The following is a 17980-nucleotide window of genomic DNA, read 5'->3' on the forward strand; positions in this document are numbered from 1 at the left end:
AGAGAATCGCAGAAAGAAGCCACGCCTGATGAATTATTAAAATGGGAACAAGAAATAGGGCGGTTAGATAAGAATGATTGCTGGATTGATTTGACTGACAGACAGAGATGGCTATTGCCTAATGCACGCGGTAGTAGTGATGGCCCATGGCACTGCCCACATTGGAGCAAAAGGTATTTGTTCATTATTGGACCCAGTGTGGAATAACTCGAATATCCCCAAAACTGCTGCCCATGTGGTCAAATACTGCATGGTCTGTTTAGAGCATAATCCTGGAGGAAGGGAGACAGTCCTTAGTGGAAATTTTGCGCCCCCTTCTTTGCCATTTGAAGTGTTACAGATAGATTATATTCAATTCGACAGAGTAAACAATCTCAAGCATGTGTTGGTGGTGGTTTGTGCGTTTAGCAAATGGGTTGAAGCATACCCCGCCAAAGAGAATACTGCCCTAGCTACTGCAAAAGCCCTAATTAAGGAATTTGTACCCCGATTTGGGGCCTCATTCGGATGGTGGCCACCCCCGAGGGGGAGGGACCGTCCGCAGGGGCAGCGGCGGTTTCTCCGGTGCAATTAGGATGTGACCGCCAGGGTGGCTCTTTAAACTTGCGGCGGGTGCTGCTTGAAGCAGCACCCGCCGCAAGGTTAAAAAAGCATGTTTTACATTTACATGCACAATGTGCATGTAAATGCAGGGGGGTACCATGGGAACCCCCCATGTGCACCCCCCCTTCAACCTGGGGGCCCGCAACGGGCCCCCAAAGAAAAGACTGTATGCCTTTTCGTGGCGGCATTGCCGCTGCGGAAAGGCATGTCCCAATGCAAATCCTAATATGGCTGGTGGTGTCTGATAGACACCGCCACCATATTAGAGCTTTTCCGCCGCGGTCGGAAGGCGACTGCGGTGGAAAAGCGGCGGACAGTCTTCCCGTCCGCCGATGACCCCCCAGCCATCCTAATCTGGTGGGAGGTCTTTAGAATCACTGCAGCGGTGAATCCGCATCCTCTGGGCCGGCGGTGGCTTCCGCCGGCCGGGAGGATGCGGATTCACCGCAATCCTTATCCTCTTGGTTTGCCCCGAATCATATGGACAGACAATGGGGTACATTTTAATGCAGAACTCGTTAAATGTTTGTACAGGATTGCAAATAAAACAGAAATTTCATGCAGCACAACACCCACAATCTGCAGGACTGGTTGAGAAATATAATGGCATATTGAAATTGAAGATGGCAAAGATACAGGAGAGTACGGGTCTGAGCAGGCCTGATGCGCTGCCCCTAGCATTCATGTCAATACGAGTAACCCCCCATTCTCGGGCTGGGCTGCCACCTTATGAGGTTGTTTTTGGTCGACAAGCCAATGTGTGGGGTGTTCCAAGGCCTAGATCCTTCCATGATCTTGATTACCCTATGAGGACAGATTATCTGTACGCTTTAACTAAAGACCTGCGTTCTATTCATTCACAGGTGTCAGCAATACTGCAGCCGCTGCCGGAGGGTCCCGGACATCGCTTGGAACCAGGACAGAGGGTCCTCGTGCAAAATTATCAACGGAAATCGAGTCTGGAACCCAGGTGGAGCCGTCCCTACCAGATCCTCCTGGCCACTCGAACAGCAGTGAAAGTAGATGGGAAAAAGCACTGGATACATGTGCACATGTAAAGAAGCTACCCTTACCGCTTCTTTCTGATCAGCAGAACCAAAACGGAGTTCTGACACAAGAGGGAGAACGAAGGTTGAGGTTTGTGCCTTTCTCGGATGCCATTGAAATCGGGCGAGAGGAAGGATTGTTGATACCGCAAGGAGACAAATCGGCCCCAGTTTCTGAAACTTGTGATAAGGCTGATCCCTATGAGGCTTCTGAAAAACGTGTTACACCAAATGTCCCTGCTGATGTGTTGTTCCATGACCAGGAGCAACCTGGTCATCTTTGATACAATTCACGGCTCCGAAAAACACGCGATACCCTAGTTTCGGATTGTAGGAGACAGGGAAAGACTTGAATTGTAGGGTTGAAGATAAGCTTTTCTGGGGTATTGAGCGAGACACTGGACTGAACACGTTGAGAGCTTGGAATTGAGATTCAGAAAGAAAGACTGTGCAATCTAAAGGGCCTAAAATTGCAACGGTGAAATTACAGTGAAGATCGTTTTTGTGGATGGATAGCAAGAGCCTGCCTGTGAAGCTCTAAACGGACACAGGGAGAATAAACCCTCTGGCAGTTGACTTGCACCTTTTCCCAGAGTTTAGTTTGGACTTTTAGTTAGGATGTATCCCTTTGCCCGATTTACTTTTGAAGATGAGAGACCTCTTGCTCCCAGACCTTTTCTCGAGAATGTCCCCATGTTTTCCAGTTGGGCTACCAGAGTGAAGATAGCCTTTGTAATAATTATTGCAGTAATCATGGTAATATTAATGAGTGTGTTTATGTATTTGGAATTCCAATACCCAATGCATAATGATTTAGGTACCACCACAGCCCCACCTGAGCATTTCTTTTATACCTTTCCTCCCCACAAAGAGCGACATCTAGAAACCTATGTTAAAAATGCGTTCATAGAATTGTTGCATGAGGCTCATAGCACTACGAATAAGACCAACTGCTGGGTATGTGGCCTTTTGCCATCTGTAATGCATCGTCATGATTTGTTCATTTCTTTGCCATTATCACACTTAGCAAGCTGTGAAGCCTGGTTTCAGTTACCATCTCATGTATTTGCATTATGTAGCTGATCCCAAAAGATACACTGAAAAGGACTATGAAGCTGTTCTAAAGTATATAGAACAACACCAGGGATTTGATGCCCAGGGGAACCAAGGGGAGGGATCTTTAGATCCGGATGCCTGTATGAACATGTACACCATTTATGAAAATGCTACGTGGTTAAAGGAAGAAATGTTGGGTTTTGAGCAATTTATTTCCACGCAATATTTTCAGCACTTCCAGGATCGAAATGTCACTGATGATAAGGCAATGCCAGTTCCTATTCTGAATAGTACTGCTTTGCTTCCTTTTGCATACAAGGGAAAGGTCATGTTAATGTAGGGAATAGCAGATGTAACTATACTTACATTTTGCATACTACCAGCACCCCACCTCTGATAACTCCTCCAAATGTGTATTTTGTTTGTGGTGAGAACGCCTACACTTGGCTCCCTAGAGGGTGAGCAGGGAAATGTTACCTGTCCTTCTTGTATCCTACGGTATATATAGCTCCTTCAAATTATCACAAGACACACCAGCTGACTAAACGAAGTTTAGATTCTTATCGAGTTAGCAGGAGTATTAGTACTGAAGGCACTGATCAGACTGATACTGCTTCTCAGCAGTTAATGGATATAGCAAAGGGTCTATTTCCAATATGGGGTCCCATTTTCACTAATAGAGATGTTAGACGTCTCTCTAGATTAGTGGAAAATGTAGTTCAAACCACTGCTGGGATCTTAACTAACCTCACTGTAGAGCTTCAGGCTACGAGGCTTGTATCGCTTCAAAATCAGATGGTGCTTGACGTCATCCTGGCTGATCGAGGAGGAGCATGTCGCATGATCGGCAGCTCCTGCTGTGTATATATTCCAGATTCTGCTCCCTCTATACATTTAGCTATTCAGAAATTACATCGCTTAGCAGCGGGAGTCCATGCTGATACAGGTACTTGGTCTTTTACCGGGTGGTTCTGGGATCTCCTCTCCACCTTGGGTTGGAAAATTTTCATGATTCTGGCTGGAGCACTGGGAGTGGTATTTGTTTGTTGCCTGTGCCTTCATTGTGGCCCGACATGCTGCTCCTATTGTGCCGCCAAACGTACTTCCTCATTGACAGTTTCCCGACAGACTAAAACTGAGAAGCAGTTAGTGCAAAAGGAGGTGGCTGACCTCAAGCAGATAGATGAGGGTGTGTTCTTAGATTAGGAGACCGGCCTTTATATATTGGCTACATCAAGCCAAAAGGGCGGTCTGAAGAAATATAAAATCGATACTATATAATGTTGTCCTAATGTATCCAATATATATTTGCTATTTTGATAGAACTCTCTTGTAAATACACTCGACCCATGTATAACCAAATATTTAGGCCTGAACCGAACAAACGGCATCCTGGTTTCATTTCCCTGGGCCTCGTTCTTAGTACGGAAAACACGTGACATACTGCTGAGCGGAGAGTCTGAAAGGTTGGCCCGGGCTATGAACAGAGCACTGATTCTAACTTAGGGAACTCAAGGTCACATCTGTCTTTCTATTAGGATAAGCACATTCTTGCAGGCGCCATGCCTGTACTCCCATGCACCAGGGCCAAAGGGAGGCATCTTTACTGACCTTCCCCCGGAATAGCTTGAGGTAAGTTTCAAATCAATCTATTGTGCCTTATATGGGTCTTCCTGTTGGTTTCTCTGTTACTGGCACTTTTCCATGTACGGGGCTTCAATGAGGTATGCTGAAAGTATATATGCATTGTTTTGAATGTGATCCAGCAGTCTCCTCTGCACACCTTTTGAGAGCTGTGGCGAGAGGGAGGCTCCCCTATATAGGCGCTTTTGCAAAATAAACGATTGAACCTTTTCCATTGCCGACTGACTTATGTATGGTAAATAAGGTATATGGGCTATTGGTAAGTATAACTCTATGGTATATTTTTGTAGTACTTCAGGAGCTTCTGGATTCCATTTTCGAATGTTGGGGCTCTGTAGCGGTTTAATGATTCTGCTTTAAATTTAGAACCTTAATTCGTATGCCACTTCTGCTCATGATGTCTTATTTTTAAGCATGAATTCACGTAATTTATAGCATACCAGGAAATTTTATTTTTACGTACAAATTAAAGTCTCCATGCATACTCACAACTTTCTTAAATGCAACAGTTACACCACTCTCGATGTAGCCTCTGCAGTCCAGATAACAAAGTGTCACCTTTTGAGACAAGAATAGTCACTTGTTGATGTCAGCTCTTGAGTGGGGCACCAGACTACCTTGCCGTTCAGGTCACCGAAACAGCAGGCTAGAGCCTACTATTCACTCACCAAGGCACTTGGAAATCGAAACCAATCCAATGCTACTCTCAGCCAAAAATACCAAAAGGGAGTGTTCTGGCCGGTAAAATACATATGCATCGTTACGATGTCGGTCCGTAAGCCTTCGTCCGCTCGTCAGAGGCTAACCGACTGACACCTTAGGTTTACAGACCGACCATTGAATTTCAATGTCAGCGGTCGGAGTGTAAACCGGCCGGTCATTCAAACTCACCAGTCAGATACCCATCATAATCCATTACGGACTGTGTTTCCGCCATCAGGATTATGATGTCTGTTTAACAGCCTTTCCATGTTGGGCTCTCCGACACGGAAAGGCTGTTTGGGAAGTGACTTTGGGGGCTCCTAGCAGGGTCCCCATCCCTCCATGGCCTGTGACTGTGGGCCTGGGGGGCACCTATGGTGCCCCCCTAAAAATCCCTGCACTGTGTGGCAGGCACCATGAGGTGCCTGACACACTGTTTAAGGATTTACACAAATGCCAATTTCTCTATGGGTCCCAGTTGAAACAATGTTAAGAGCACAGAATCACAGTTCACATGAAAAATATAAAGAACTTTCTGGAAAAATTACTCTGAGAAATGTTATTTAATACACATCCTCAATTGCAGATCAGTTGCCAGTACATTTAACAAACAAAGTGATAAACGTATTCTTATTGCCCAAAGGAGGAGGGGCGTGGGAAAGAAGGACAGGTGAGGGAAGGGAGTGTGATCAGGGTAGTGCAGAAATTAGATCAGTTTCAAAATAAATTACAAGTGGTCTCATGTACATTTAGAATTAAGTACCACACTGACTTATATACATTGCCATTCAAGTATTTCATACAATTGAATATTCCTATCCCATTACAAGCGTCCTCCGTGATTGAAGCTCGGAATCGGCAGGGAATATCACCGCCACGTTTGCGGTGAGTCATGCTTAGACTATTAGTGTGCTCTAACAAAGACAGCATTCAAGTCTCAGGGCCATTAAATTAATAATAAATCCCCCGTATTTTCTTCCTATTTAGGCCGTTAACTATAACTGAAATACACCACGGAAAGGATTGTTCGTAAATTTCGACATATGAAGTTCTGCTTTAGCCTGTGAACTTTGGGTAATTATAAATTTGTGTATTATAAGTCGTCGTATTTGCTGGCCTTACTGTTGAAGCAAGTCATGAGGTGGACCTTACTCTCGGCATCAAGCTGATACCCCACCCTCTTTCTGATTTTTGAGTATAAATGACAGAGATCTTACAGTAGTGTAGATCATAAATATGGCATGACGATTTGGGTTTATCTTCATGTGTTTTGGTTGGTTCATCCTCTATTGTATGATGACTTCCCTGTTTTTAACCCAGCTGGGTAATCTTCGATGTTTTCCAATTAAAGCACGTTTTGACAAAAAGTGAATTTTGCTCATGTGGGACTTACTTTATGACTGCCCACAACTCTGATCCAAGCCTAATTCTTTTAGGTTCACGCTCTCTCTCACATCTGGAGCCTCCTGGCCCACTACGTGTTCAAGACGGTGCCACGCGACCCGGTGTGGCTTTTTAGGTAATATGGTGCGACTGTTACAGCCTTTTTAAGTAATAGTATGTAATATCCCCCATACTGAACAGTATGTTTTGACTCATAGGTGCCCTCCTTCACTACCTTGGCATCCTACCCCCACATGTCCTGATGAAGACCCCGCAGTAGGGCATGAATCAGCCTACGCCTCTGCGGTCGAAACGTCGACACGCCCTCTTCCGTTCCTACCCATCAACAACAGATAATTTTTGGCTGTGTTAGCTTGTAATGGGATAGGAATATTCAATTGTATGAAATACTTGAATGGCAATGTATATATGTCAGTGTGGTACTTAATTCTAAATGTACATGAGACCACTTGTAATTTATTTTGAAACTGATCTAATTTCTGCACTACCCTGATCACACTCCCTTCCCTCACCTGTCCTTCTTTCCCACGCCCCTCCTCCTTTGGGCAATAAGAATAAGTTTATTACTTTGTTTGTTAAATGTACTGGCAACTGATCTGCAATTGAGGATGTGTATTAAATAACATTTCTCAGAGTAATTTTTCCAGAAAGTTCTTTATATTTTTCATGTGAACTGTGATTCTGTGCTCTTAACATTGTTTCAACTGGGACCCCTTTATATGTAACATTGACTACCCAGGTCCCAGTACCGTTGGGTCAACCCTTATTCCATAACAATTTCTCTATGGGAGCTTGTGCAGCGGGCGGTTTCCGCCTGCCAACAAGCTCCCATAGAGAAATGGGAGGTTGCGACCACAACATGTGCGTTGCATTGTAATCGGGTGCTCAGAACCTCTGACCTATGGTCAGATAGTTCCCACACCGAGACTGTGTTGTTGAATGAAACTCCAACCGACATCGTAATAGGGCACATAATATCATGCTAAACTTTGGTCGTAGACAGAAAAACACCTAAACCAAATCGCTGACCCAAAGGAAAGTAGCAGGACAAGCTAACTGTGGTGGTCTCTCTTGGAGGCTTCCATCATAACTTGTTCCTCCATTGACAAAAATGTTGTTCTTTATATTTCATATCTCATTTAGCATTGTAAAGTGCTCTGATACCCGCAAGGGTTATGTTCACGCTATATAAAACCGTCTAACTAAATAAATAAATAAATAAATAACTGGCAGCTTTTAAGACCTTGAACACCTTACAGAATGTTGCTGGCTAATGAATGTTTCTTCCTTTATCCACAAACATCAGCAACATAACTCAAATGAGCATTTACACAAACTTTAGACCACGCATTGGTGTTAAATTCAGAAGAAGTTCAATGTTTTCAATTTATTTAATACATATTATTACAAAATACAATAACAGTGAAAGTTTCACATTATGGAATTTCTTAAGTGAGGTAAGGAATGATGTACTGATTCCCATTTAGACTTGTTGTCCTTAATCAGACAAACTAATCACTACTCGAGAAGTACTAATCCCCTCAGAGTAGAAGGAATATCAAGATCACATTAACATGAGGAGGAAAGATGAGGACAGTGCTAGCCATAGCTCATCGAGGGTTCATGCTTTTGGAAATTAATGGCAATACTGTGTGTTGCCTATTTATTGTGCATGTACGTTTTCTGAAAGAGCTCAAGAGTCCAGAAAGGGAAGCAACTATACTGCCCAACTCCATCAGCAGTACTTTCAATTATTATAAAAGGGTCCTAATAGGACAGCGGCATTTCCTCAGATATGGAATCTTTGAAATCAGGGTTGTACCTCCAGCATCCATTCTTCAGAAATTGCCGATAATTAAGTGATGTATGGTAAGAAATAGTAAAGCAAACTTTGCAAGTGCCAGGCGAGAGCATGTTTGTACCCATATTTACAGTCTTTTATACAACAGCTAGTGAAGCACCGCAAGAAGGTGGCTCTGGCTGAATGATACAGCTTATCCAGAAAGGAGTGTTAGACGTGCACAAAACACATCGAAGGTATCAATCAACTTAATGCAAAAGAAGAAGGAGAAGGTCCCATAAAGAAACTTTATGCGTATCACCTTTCTTCGAGTTGGATGCCTCATTTTTTTTAATTAACTCAAAACTACAAAACTTTCTATTTACAATTGGTTCCAACACCTCACAATTATAATACTATGTTCATAAAGTGGTCCATCAAGGTGCACCTCCTCTCATATGGAGCTCGTGGAATAAAAGTTGCTTTCTAAACTCCACAAATTTTTCTAAATAAAACAAAATACAATGAAGTATTCTCAGGCACAATTCATCACAATGAACAAAAATATGGTCTGAAAAGGAAGCTAGGGTAAAACAGTATTCTGTGTAAAAATATTCTCATCCCCAATGGACAAGTTCTGGTAAGGGCTGGTGGCCCAGACCTGTTAGTGCGATAGGCACATTATTACATCTGATGCCTAGGTCTCTACAGGTAACTGAATTTTTTGCCCTTGATCTCAAATGGAAAAAAGAGTGGCTGATAAAAATATAAAATAAATTAGATATGTTGTCAGTGTAGTGAAAATACTAACATCTTGGTTCACGGATTAGAAATGTTCCGAACTATTAAAATGCTTTGCATTTCATACAGTACCTACAACCCTCCACCCTACCAGGGGTGGACCTTCATCTTAAATGAAAAACAGTTTTGTTGGTTAGTCAATGTGGTTTTCCAGAGACACGAATTTATTCTGGAGATAAAGACACTCCTTCTATTTCCATGGTTTGCCAGAGAGGCCGGTGCTGACAAGAGAGCGAGCGCTCATGGAGCTGGCGGAAGCGGGGGTTTGGGTTGTCCACGAGTTGGCAGTCTTGGAATCCTGTCTTCCTGATGAAAGTCGACTAAGGCGGCCTGAAAATAAAGAAGAAATCAATAAACAGATCACTTGTGAAATAAATACATTTTCTTTATATGATGAGGATACATCAGAGCTCACAACTCACGTTGGTACTATATGAAACACTGCAATTAAATAAAATGCCATTTCACTTCCTGCTCAACATTGTTTTTCCTTAGACCTGGTATTTTTTTCCCAAGATTAACAAGATGGTTTTTAATGTTGAATTTACATCACCATAGTCTCTGAGCAGCATCTGCCCTTTTGGAACTCTCATTCGTGTCATCATGGAATCCGAAAAGAAAGGGGAATCTTTAGTTTGTACTGTTTTTAAAGACAGCAGTCAGCAGCTCTGGCTCTATACACTGTTACTTGTTTTCATATGGTTTACAAAATCCTGAAAGAACCACTGATTCCTCAGAGATATCCCATTAATAGGACTGTTTTTTATATTTGTTTTACTTGAGAGGTATGGTCTACTACATGGTAAGACTTCATAAATCTGCCTCCTCCGACCCTCTGAAAAATACTAGTCCAATTTCTTAATCCTGACAGTAACCTTCGTGCTGGTCAAATAGCTACCAGGTTTTTTGTTCTTGTCTATTGGTCGTTTCATTTCTGCTGCATCTTCTCTACGCTCAGAAGCCTAGTACTGGATTTTGAGGTTGTAAGATAAACATCTAACTCTCTTACAGTGACAAGCCATATTCTATCAGGCCGAAGTTGTATCTTTTCCAACAGAGAAAGGGAGTGTCCTGTAACATTGTGTGGTCACAGTTCTGGAGCACAAAACTGAAATAACTCAAGCTGTAGAAATGAGCTTGCTCATGCTCCTATGGTCGCCAAGGCAGTTATTAGTATAGGATAGGATAGAATAGGGTAGGATAGGATGAAGATTTATAAAGCGCACTAATACCCGTAGGTGCCAAGGCGATTGGGGATAGAGAAGAAGAGAGGAGAGTGCAGAGCTGCTGATTAAACTGAAAAAAGCCAAGTCTTCAGCAGCTTTTTGAACACCGGAAGCAACTCTACCTAGGAAATCGAGAAAGGTAAGGTATTCCAAAGTTTTGTGGCCACCACCGAGAAAAAACGGTCGCCCCATCTGGCTTTGCGGACTCTAGGGGAGATCAATTTTCTCTTGGAGTAAGATCTCAAAGCCCTCCCAGGCATATACCATTTAAATATGGTTTTCAGCTGCTGCAAGCCTTTACTATGCAAGGCCCTGTGAACCGTGCATAGGGCTTTGAAAGAGATTTGCTTCCTAATAGGGAGCCAGTGCAAAGTACGAAGCCCCTCCTTTGCGGAGTGCAGTTTCAGGATATTAAGGATCAGCCTGGCAGCCACGTTTTGTACAACCTGAATTCTGTTAAGAAACAGCTAATCTTAAATGATGCTTTTCTAGTGGAGCTATAACGCTGAATCTCTGAAGAAAACATACAAGCCAACAGCCAATTAATGCCTTTTCTGATTAAAGCAGGGCTGTGACAGAAACAAAAAAGTTATTTCATTTTGTTCTGTCCCTTTAAAAAAACATAACAAGACTCACAGAATTGCATTTCATCAGCGTTCCTGCTGCAGTTCCATCACCAGACATTTTGTCTGCCAGATGACTATGGCTCCAAAAGTCCCAGCTACTTTCTTTTAACAAGAAATCTATAGAACAACCAAAATCTGTCCCCCTTGGCGGAACCACAACTTCTCAAAGTAATTTTTTTTTTGAGAAGCTGTAACTTTTACATGCGAATGGAGGAGGTCATGGAGTGACTTTACTTGACTTCAACTTCACATGATCAGAATTGTCATAGAAAAAACAGGTGTGCATACGTAGCATTTTTAAAAGTTCAGAAAACCTAAAATTATATAAAAAATCTTGGCATTTCCTAACTTCACCTGCCCTACCCCAGCGAAAAACATCACCCGTAAACTGACTTGTTCTAATATTTTGTCCTGTTTTTAACTATAGTTCAGGTATATGCACCCTAACTGCAGCAAGAAGGCACCACCTGCCAAGCAAAAGGTGGTATGAGGGTGTGATGCCACTTTACCGCCACTGACTTAGACAAGGGTTCTCCAAAGTCGGTCCTAGAGGGCCTGATCCATGCCAGATTTTTAGCATATCCACATTTAGATAAATGTAGTAATCTTTAAAATCTGGCATGGATCAGGCCCTCCAGGACAGACTTTGGAAAACCCAGACTTTGACAACTAATCTTGCTGCTCCACAGTGTACCTGTTTCCTCATCTCGATCACCACCTTAAGCCATAGGGCCATCACTTGAAATAAGCACAAAAGGAGTATGGATCAGCACAAAGGTGGGACTGTGGCACAGTGGTGCTAGTTGTCAGCCCTCAACAACAGACTGTCTATATTACTTGATATCCCTTTTTGGTATCACCACATCTTTAATTTTGTGACTTTTTCTTTTTGGTTGCGATCAGTGTTTTTCCTGTAAGTGTTCATAAATAATAGGTTCGCCGTAGTCTGGAGGTGGGAGAGGACTGGCTATGGTGAGCTTGCCTTCAACAGCTAGTCGTCGAGATAGGGGAAGACTGCCAGCCCTTATCTGCGCAGATGAGCTGCGACCACCGCCATCACCTTGGTGAACACCCGAGGGGTCCTGGTAAGCCCAAAGGGGAGCACTGTGTACTGAAAGGGCTCATGGCCTACCAGGTATTTTGGCCAACCTACTTGTGCCTTATGTACCTACACACCAACTTCATACTATGGAGCAGCACCTGCTGATTGCTCCCCGGGTCAGGGAGATGCGTGCTGGGGAGTGTTCTTTTCGCACCCTAACAGCAAAAATCTGAAACTCCTTTCCTTTACAGATTCACAGCCTGAATAACTACTGGGCCTTCCGGAAGGCAATCAAAACTCATGTCTTCCCTCTGTTGTAGGCCCTAGCTCCACCTGTGGTCCTTCTCCTCTGCTGTCAGCGCCGGGAAGCCTCTTTGCTGGGGCAGCTGCTCGCTATACAAGATTATATAACATAATATGAACTGCAGGTAGCGCTAATGGGCAGACAGGACAGGAATGTCAAAATATGCGTCCTACAAGTCCAACGCTACTATTGAGTAACACGGGGCCAGGGCAGGGCAGACAAGAGCTGAGCCAATGTGAGCATCTCAAATTTCTACTTTTTCAGGAAGACCGTAGTTCTAGGATGGGAAGAAGTCCTGTGTCCTTTTTCTGGAACAGAAAGTAACGGGAATAGCAACTACAACCTACTTCTGGTGCTAGGCCCCTCTCTACGGCTCCCTAGGCCAAGAGAGCCATGACTTCCTCCGGGAGCTGATGTTCCGCCAGACGGTCGAAGGATAGAGGCATGGAGGGAGGGATGGTCTTGAAGGGGAGGGAGTACCCCCTTGGGATAATCTAGAGAACCCACGTATCAGAAGTAAGGCTTTGCCAGTGGTGATGGTGAATCCTGCCACCAACTGGACACCTATGTTCTTGAAGGGCAAGACTAGGAGGGTTTGGAGGTTCAAGCTGCCAGGGGGTGGGTGGCTTGGCCAGACCTCTGGACTCCCTACCTATGCGGTTGGAGTGAACCGTGCCCTTGTCTGTGCATGGGTTTTTGGAAGGTGCACAGCTTGGTGACTGGGGTAGGGCGGATGCAGTTTAAAGTCCCTTCCATTGCCACGAAAGGAGCAAAAGGCAGACTGGGGACGGGAGGCAGCTGAGAGACGTTGTGTCTGCCTTGTCTGCAAAGAGATGAGTGCCATCAAATGTCATGTCCAAGAGCGAAGCGTGGACATCCCAGAAAAGGCAGATGGTCTCAGCCAGGTATGGCGTCTAACAGCCACCATCATAGAAATCTATATTCCCAGAGAGTCGGTTGTGTCTAAGCCAAATCGAATGGCAAACATTGCTGCATCTCTCATATCTGTTAAGGCTTGGGAGATGATGCCCCTGGCCTCCTCCAGGACCTGTGGCAGCATTTGCACAACCATTTTCCACAGAATGTGGGAATAACGGGCCAATAAGCATGTGATATTCATCAACTGCAATGCAAGGCTGGCGGGAGAAAAAAAAGTTCTTGTCCCAACTGTCAAGCCTCTTGGATTCCCTTTCCGGGGGGGCAGCAGGGAACGTGCTATGGGAGGTGGAGGCTTGGAATACTAAGCTCTCTGGGGTAGGGTGGGTAGTGCGGACGTTTGGTCTGCCCGAGGCTTGGCGGTTGCAGCAGATGATCATCCAGTTCACAGGAGCTCCTGTTGTGGGTTTGGACCATAGTCTCAGAAGTCTGTGAGGGTTTCATTAAATGGAGTAAGGGTCCTGAGGAAGAAGCTCCTGGCTGAAGCACCTCAGTCAAGATGTTAGTCTTGATTGCCACTGATGGTAGCTGGAAGTCAAGAACCTCCGCCGCCTTAAGCACCACCTTTGCGTTAAGATGTACCTTCCTCAGTAGCAATGGTGTGGGGGTGGGAGGAGGAGAAAGCAAGTAAGTATCTGGAGAGGTATCCAGTATGTTGGTTTCACCCAATTCCTCATACCAGTCCATATCCTCTTCATGAGGCTAGTCTTCTAAAGGTTCCTGTGACCCCTCCCATTCTTCTTCCAATGCTAGCCCTCCAGAATAAGGCACAGGAAACGAAGCAGTACTGGCTCCATGTCCAATCAGAATAGGGGTGGTGCCAGCGGCATTGGGAAAAGGTCATAGTGGTACGACCGGCGCTGGTCCGGATCCTTCTCTGAATGTAGGGGAGCCCCCCTGACCTAGTGCCCCTGATGGAGCGCTGGAGGGGTTAGGCCACACAACAAAAATGAGGTGCATGGCCTCATAGAATTCCTTAATTTAAGGATAGGCCACTCTGGCTCCCAGAAAAGCGTGGAGGCGTGGAGTCAGCCCAGATGCAGGTTCCGGAGAATGAGGCCTTGAACGCAGAGGCTCCTCCATCACTTTGACTGACGGACGAGGAAAAGTTGAAGCGTGCTACGACTTCTTGTGTTTTTTGTGCCTCTTACCTGAGTGCCCCGACAATCTTGAGTGGGACGAAGTTGACTTGGGACTCTCGGAGCAGTGCCGGAACCTTCCTCTCGACCGGGAACATGATCTCTGAGGAGTTGGGTATGGAGTTTCCTGCTGGGCCGCGAGCAGCTTTAAAGATCGCTCCCTCAAAGCCTTCAGTGTCATGGCCTGGCAGTTGGAGCATGACTTTGAGTCGTGGTCGCGCTCCAGATTCCATAGGAAGACCAAGTAGGGGTCATTGCACCGCGTGGCTTGAATCCCAAAGTCTTACTACAGGACATCCTACACACCAAAAAGGGGTCGACAAAAAGTAAAATAAATCCTGTCACAAAGTGACCGGGGATAGCTTTCGCAAGGATCAGTGCTTGTCTTGTGGGAAAAGAAAAGAAAGGGACGTTATCGTGCCAACGTGGCGCCTAATTTTGTGAAGTGGACGTCACATCTGGAGCAGATGACGCCAACCACGTTATCAAGAGGCGACCGACACCACCCAGTCTGATGCCTGGGAAATTCAAAGGTAAGGAATCTGCAGCTAGATGTCTCTATCAGATATATACAATAAAAGGAACAATTAGTGACACTCAGAAAAGTTAAACAGGGCCAAAGAGAATTGCAAGAAATGCTATCACAATAATACTAAAAAATCTAAAAGGCAATGTAATGTCTCCTGGTGTTGAGAAAAAACAAAACAACTAAGAATAGCAGATTAAACCATAATACGGCATCTGTACAAGGGGAATTCTACAGGAGAAATATAAATGCAGGTGATAACTACTTTTGTATTTATTGTCAGACATTTCCCAGTTATCAACTTAACCAATAACTTGCCTTGCCTCAAGTATCGGGGTCACCTGGGACACACACATTGCCAGCAGGCTCCATATCTTACCCATCCATTCCTTTCCTCAATGATGTGTCATGTAGTGCCCTAAAGGGAATTCTTAAGATGGTTGGGGGAGATGTTCCAAATCAGAACCTTTCAGGACTATTCTGGTTGATTTAAATCAGCCACCAAAAGGCAGCAGATGTGATGCCTGGTGTACATGGTTTGTCTCAACCTAGTTAGAAATAAATAATCAATGCCCCAATTTGGGAGCTGTAATCATTCCCACCCAGCTGACTCTGGTTTGTGCTAAAGAAGCATATTTTTTTAGCTTACAAGCTCTGTAAACGAGAAGAACTTACTGCCACTATCTGAACTTACTGCCACTATCTGAAGGCATTAGCATCTGCTCGAGGTAAAGCTCAATCTTCTGCAGATCGTCTGAAGAAAACCTCCACTTGTTCTCAGCAGGCAGCACTGGTGGTCTGGGAGAAGGCCGCTTTCGAGCAGATGTTACTTGGACTGGTGGCGGGAGGCATGATGGAGGGAAGGACCCAGTGTTCAGACCTTCTGGAAACTTCTGTGCAATGACCTTTAGACCTACCAACAATTTAAAAAAACATTGCATGACCAATGTAGTCTGTTAAAAGATATACTGATTGAATCCTTCAGAAATGACCAAAGACATCTTTGGATCCACTGTGATAGCCTACTACTATCAGTCTGCAAAAAAGGCTGGACTTAACAGCCAAGAAAAAAGGTGAGCAAACTCGGTATTCCATGTTACATGGAAGTAACATGTCTGAAGCAAAGTGACTGTATGAATGTAAGATCAAACTTAGAGGCTGAGCAGACTCTACATATGCACCTAGCAGAACTATCCCATCCCTGAAAGAAAAGGATTCAGCAAGATTGTGCTGAACCATCACATGGCTGGAACCATCCAGGCCACAACTGCGCAGAGACGAATAAAGTTGAGGTGTGGATATCAATCTTGAATGATTTGCTGAGATACAACTTGGTGTCATTAGCACAGTGTTAAAATGAGAAATGAGGCACCACACTTGGTCAGCAGGTCTCTGAGCGAGTCAATACAGAGATTAAACACAGGATGGATCTCTAGGGCATCACACTGGTTACAGAAAAGTGGACAACCCTGGAATAAGGAACTAGAGGTCCAACAGAACACCACGATGGAAGGAGGAAAGCTATTCCAAGATCTTACTCCATTGACCATGAAAAGCTAGGATGAAAATAGTGCTCCATGGTAAATAGTGTCAAAAGCTGAAGAGACATCAATAGGGAAAACCACTGGTTTGAAGGTTGGTCTGCATTTTAATAAAGCACCATGGTCAAAAAGTTGACTGATGGGGGCTGTTACCTTATATTCACCCTCTAATTTCTTTTCCAGTCAACTAGTAGGAAATAGATATTGCAGCAGCTTCACAGTAAAAATACATTGGAAAATAGCTCACAATATTTAAAAGTAGACCCATCCACATCCAACCAAAAATAATATCGTAGAGAACACTTATTAACTACAGATCTTGAATACTTTGGTGTAAATATAAATTAATAACCCAACTACTCCTTGTCAATGGACTATCTTCCAAACAGCTAAGTTAATGAGGTGCTATTTTTTATTAGGCTAATTTCAGTAAGCTAATGGTTCACACTAAGAATAGTCATCATTACCACCAAGAATCTGAACGCGAATCCACTTCAATTAAAAAAGAAAACAGCCTCACCTCCGGACAGCATGAATACGTTCTCGAACCCTCGCTCACACATGGTTGAGGCAGCCTGGCTGGCTATCCTTTCGTCTTCGTCGTACAGGATTATTATCTTGCCATGGGCATTTTTCTAAGGATGGATGTGTTAAGGATTCCCAATAAGTTCTGTTTTCTTGTCTGAGCTAACTGAGCCCCAGGTTGTTTCTACTTGTGTTGAGGGTTGCAACAAACAGGTTAATTCAGTGCCTAACCTTTCTGGCTCGTAGCAATCAGTTAATAATCTTAATGCATATAGGTCCTCTTTACATTGTACACTTTATTCTCAATACAAATCCACAATTATGTTTACATTTCTTTAATTATGCCAATACATAAAAAATTCCCATGACCTATTAAATACAAAAAATACTCTTAACAAACATCACTATCAGGAAACTAGCAAATTTAAATTTGCCCAACTTTTTCCACACTTCCTAAAACACGAGCCTTATAATCTCTAATATTTCTCCCATTTTTCAGAACGAATAGTTATAATCCAGTTTTGTAACAAATTATCATATTAAATCATTTGAACTTAAGTGCATATCGAAGAGGTTTGAAGTGACAAAATGAAGAAATAAAACAAGGTAAATAAATAAAAAACAAATATTTCTGAAATTAACACATTACCTGAGTCAAGATTTACTCAGGGAATAAATAGATGTGTGGCTCTTGTGACCACACTCCATTTGGTCCAACAACAGAATGCAAGAATATTTTTTTTAGTTTTACCTTATTTTGGTAATATACCAATGTGGTGTTTGCCCACCAACTCAAGATTATATAAAATCGAAGATATCCATCCTCAGTGCCTCATACTCTTTTTCTTATTAATCTCAGCCCGGTCAAATTGCCTAAACCTGTGAATTCAATTGCCACTATAAAATTCATCTTTGGGGTAGAAGGCTGCTCTGTACGATTGCTTGTATTTACTTGTGCGTGTGCGTTATGTACAGAGAAGTATTACAAAGACTGCAAAGACAAACATCAATCTGAAGTTTGCCTGGAGAGAGTGGGTCGCAGTTTTCGAACCAAGGGCATTGCTGCTGGAGGGTATCAA

The 17980-nt window shown here is 43.7% G+C and overlaps 1 protein-coding gene across 1 annotated transcript in view; it reads right to left on the minus strand.

Moving 5' to 3' along the window:
• Positions 1-7811: 7811 nt before the first annotated feature.
• CEP41 (centrosomal protein 41) overlaps positions 7812-17980 on the minus strand; it is a 115620-nt gene continuing 105451 nt past the window's right edge. Inside the window, exons 9-11 of the mRNA XM_086918912.1 lie at positions 16897-17011; positions 15530-15748; positions 7812-9366 (exon numbers count right to left, since the gene is read on the minus strand). Coding sequence (XP_086775038.1) covers positions 9227-9366; positions 15530-15748; positions 16897-17011 — 474 coding nt within the window. The 3' untranslated portion in view covers positions 7812-9226. The remainder of the gene's footprint in view (positions 9367-15529; positions 15749-16896; positions 17012-17980) is intronic.

Source organism: Lissotriton vulgaris, chromosome 1_1 (genome assembly GCF_964263255.1).
Source record: "Lissotriton vulgaris chromosome 1_1, aLisVul1.2, whole genome shotgun sequence".
Classification (NCBI taxonomy): Eukaryota; Metazoa; Chordata; class Amphibia; order Caudata; family Salamandridae; genus Lissotriton; species Lissotriton vulgaris.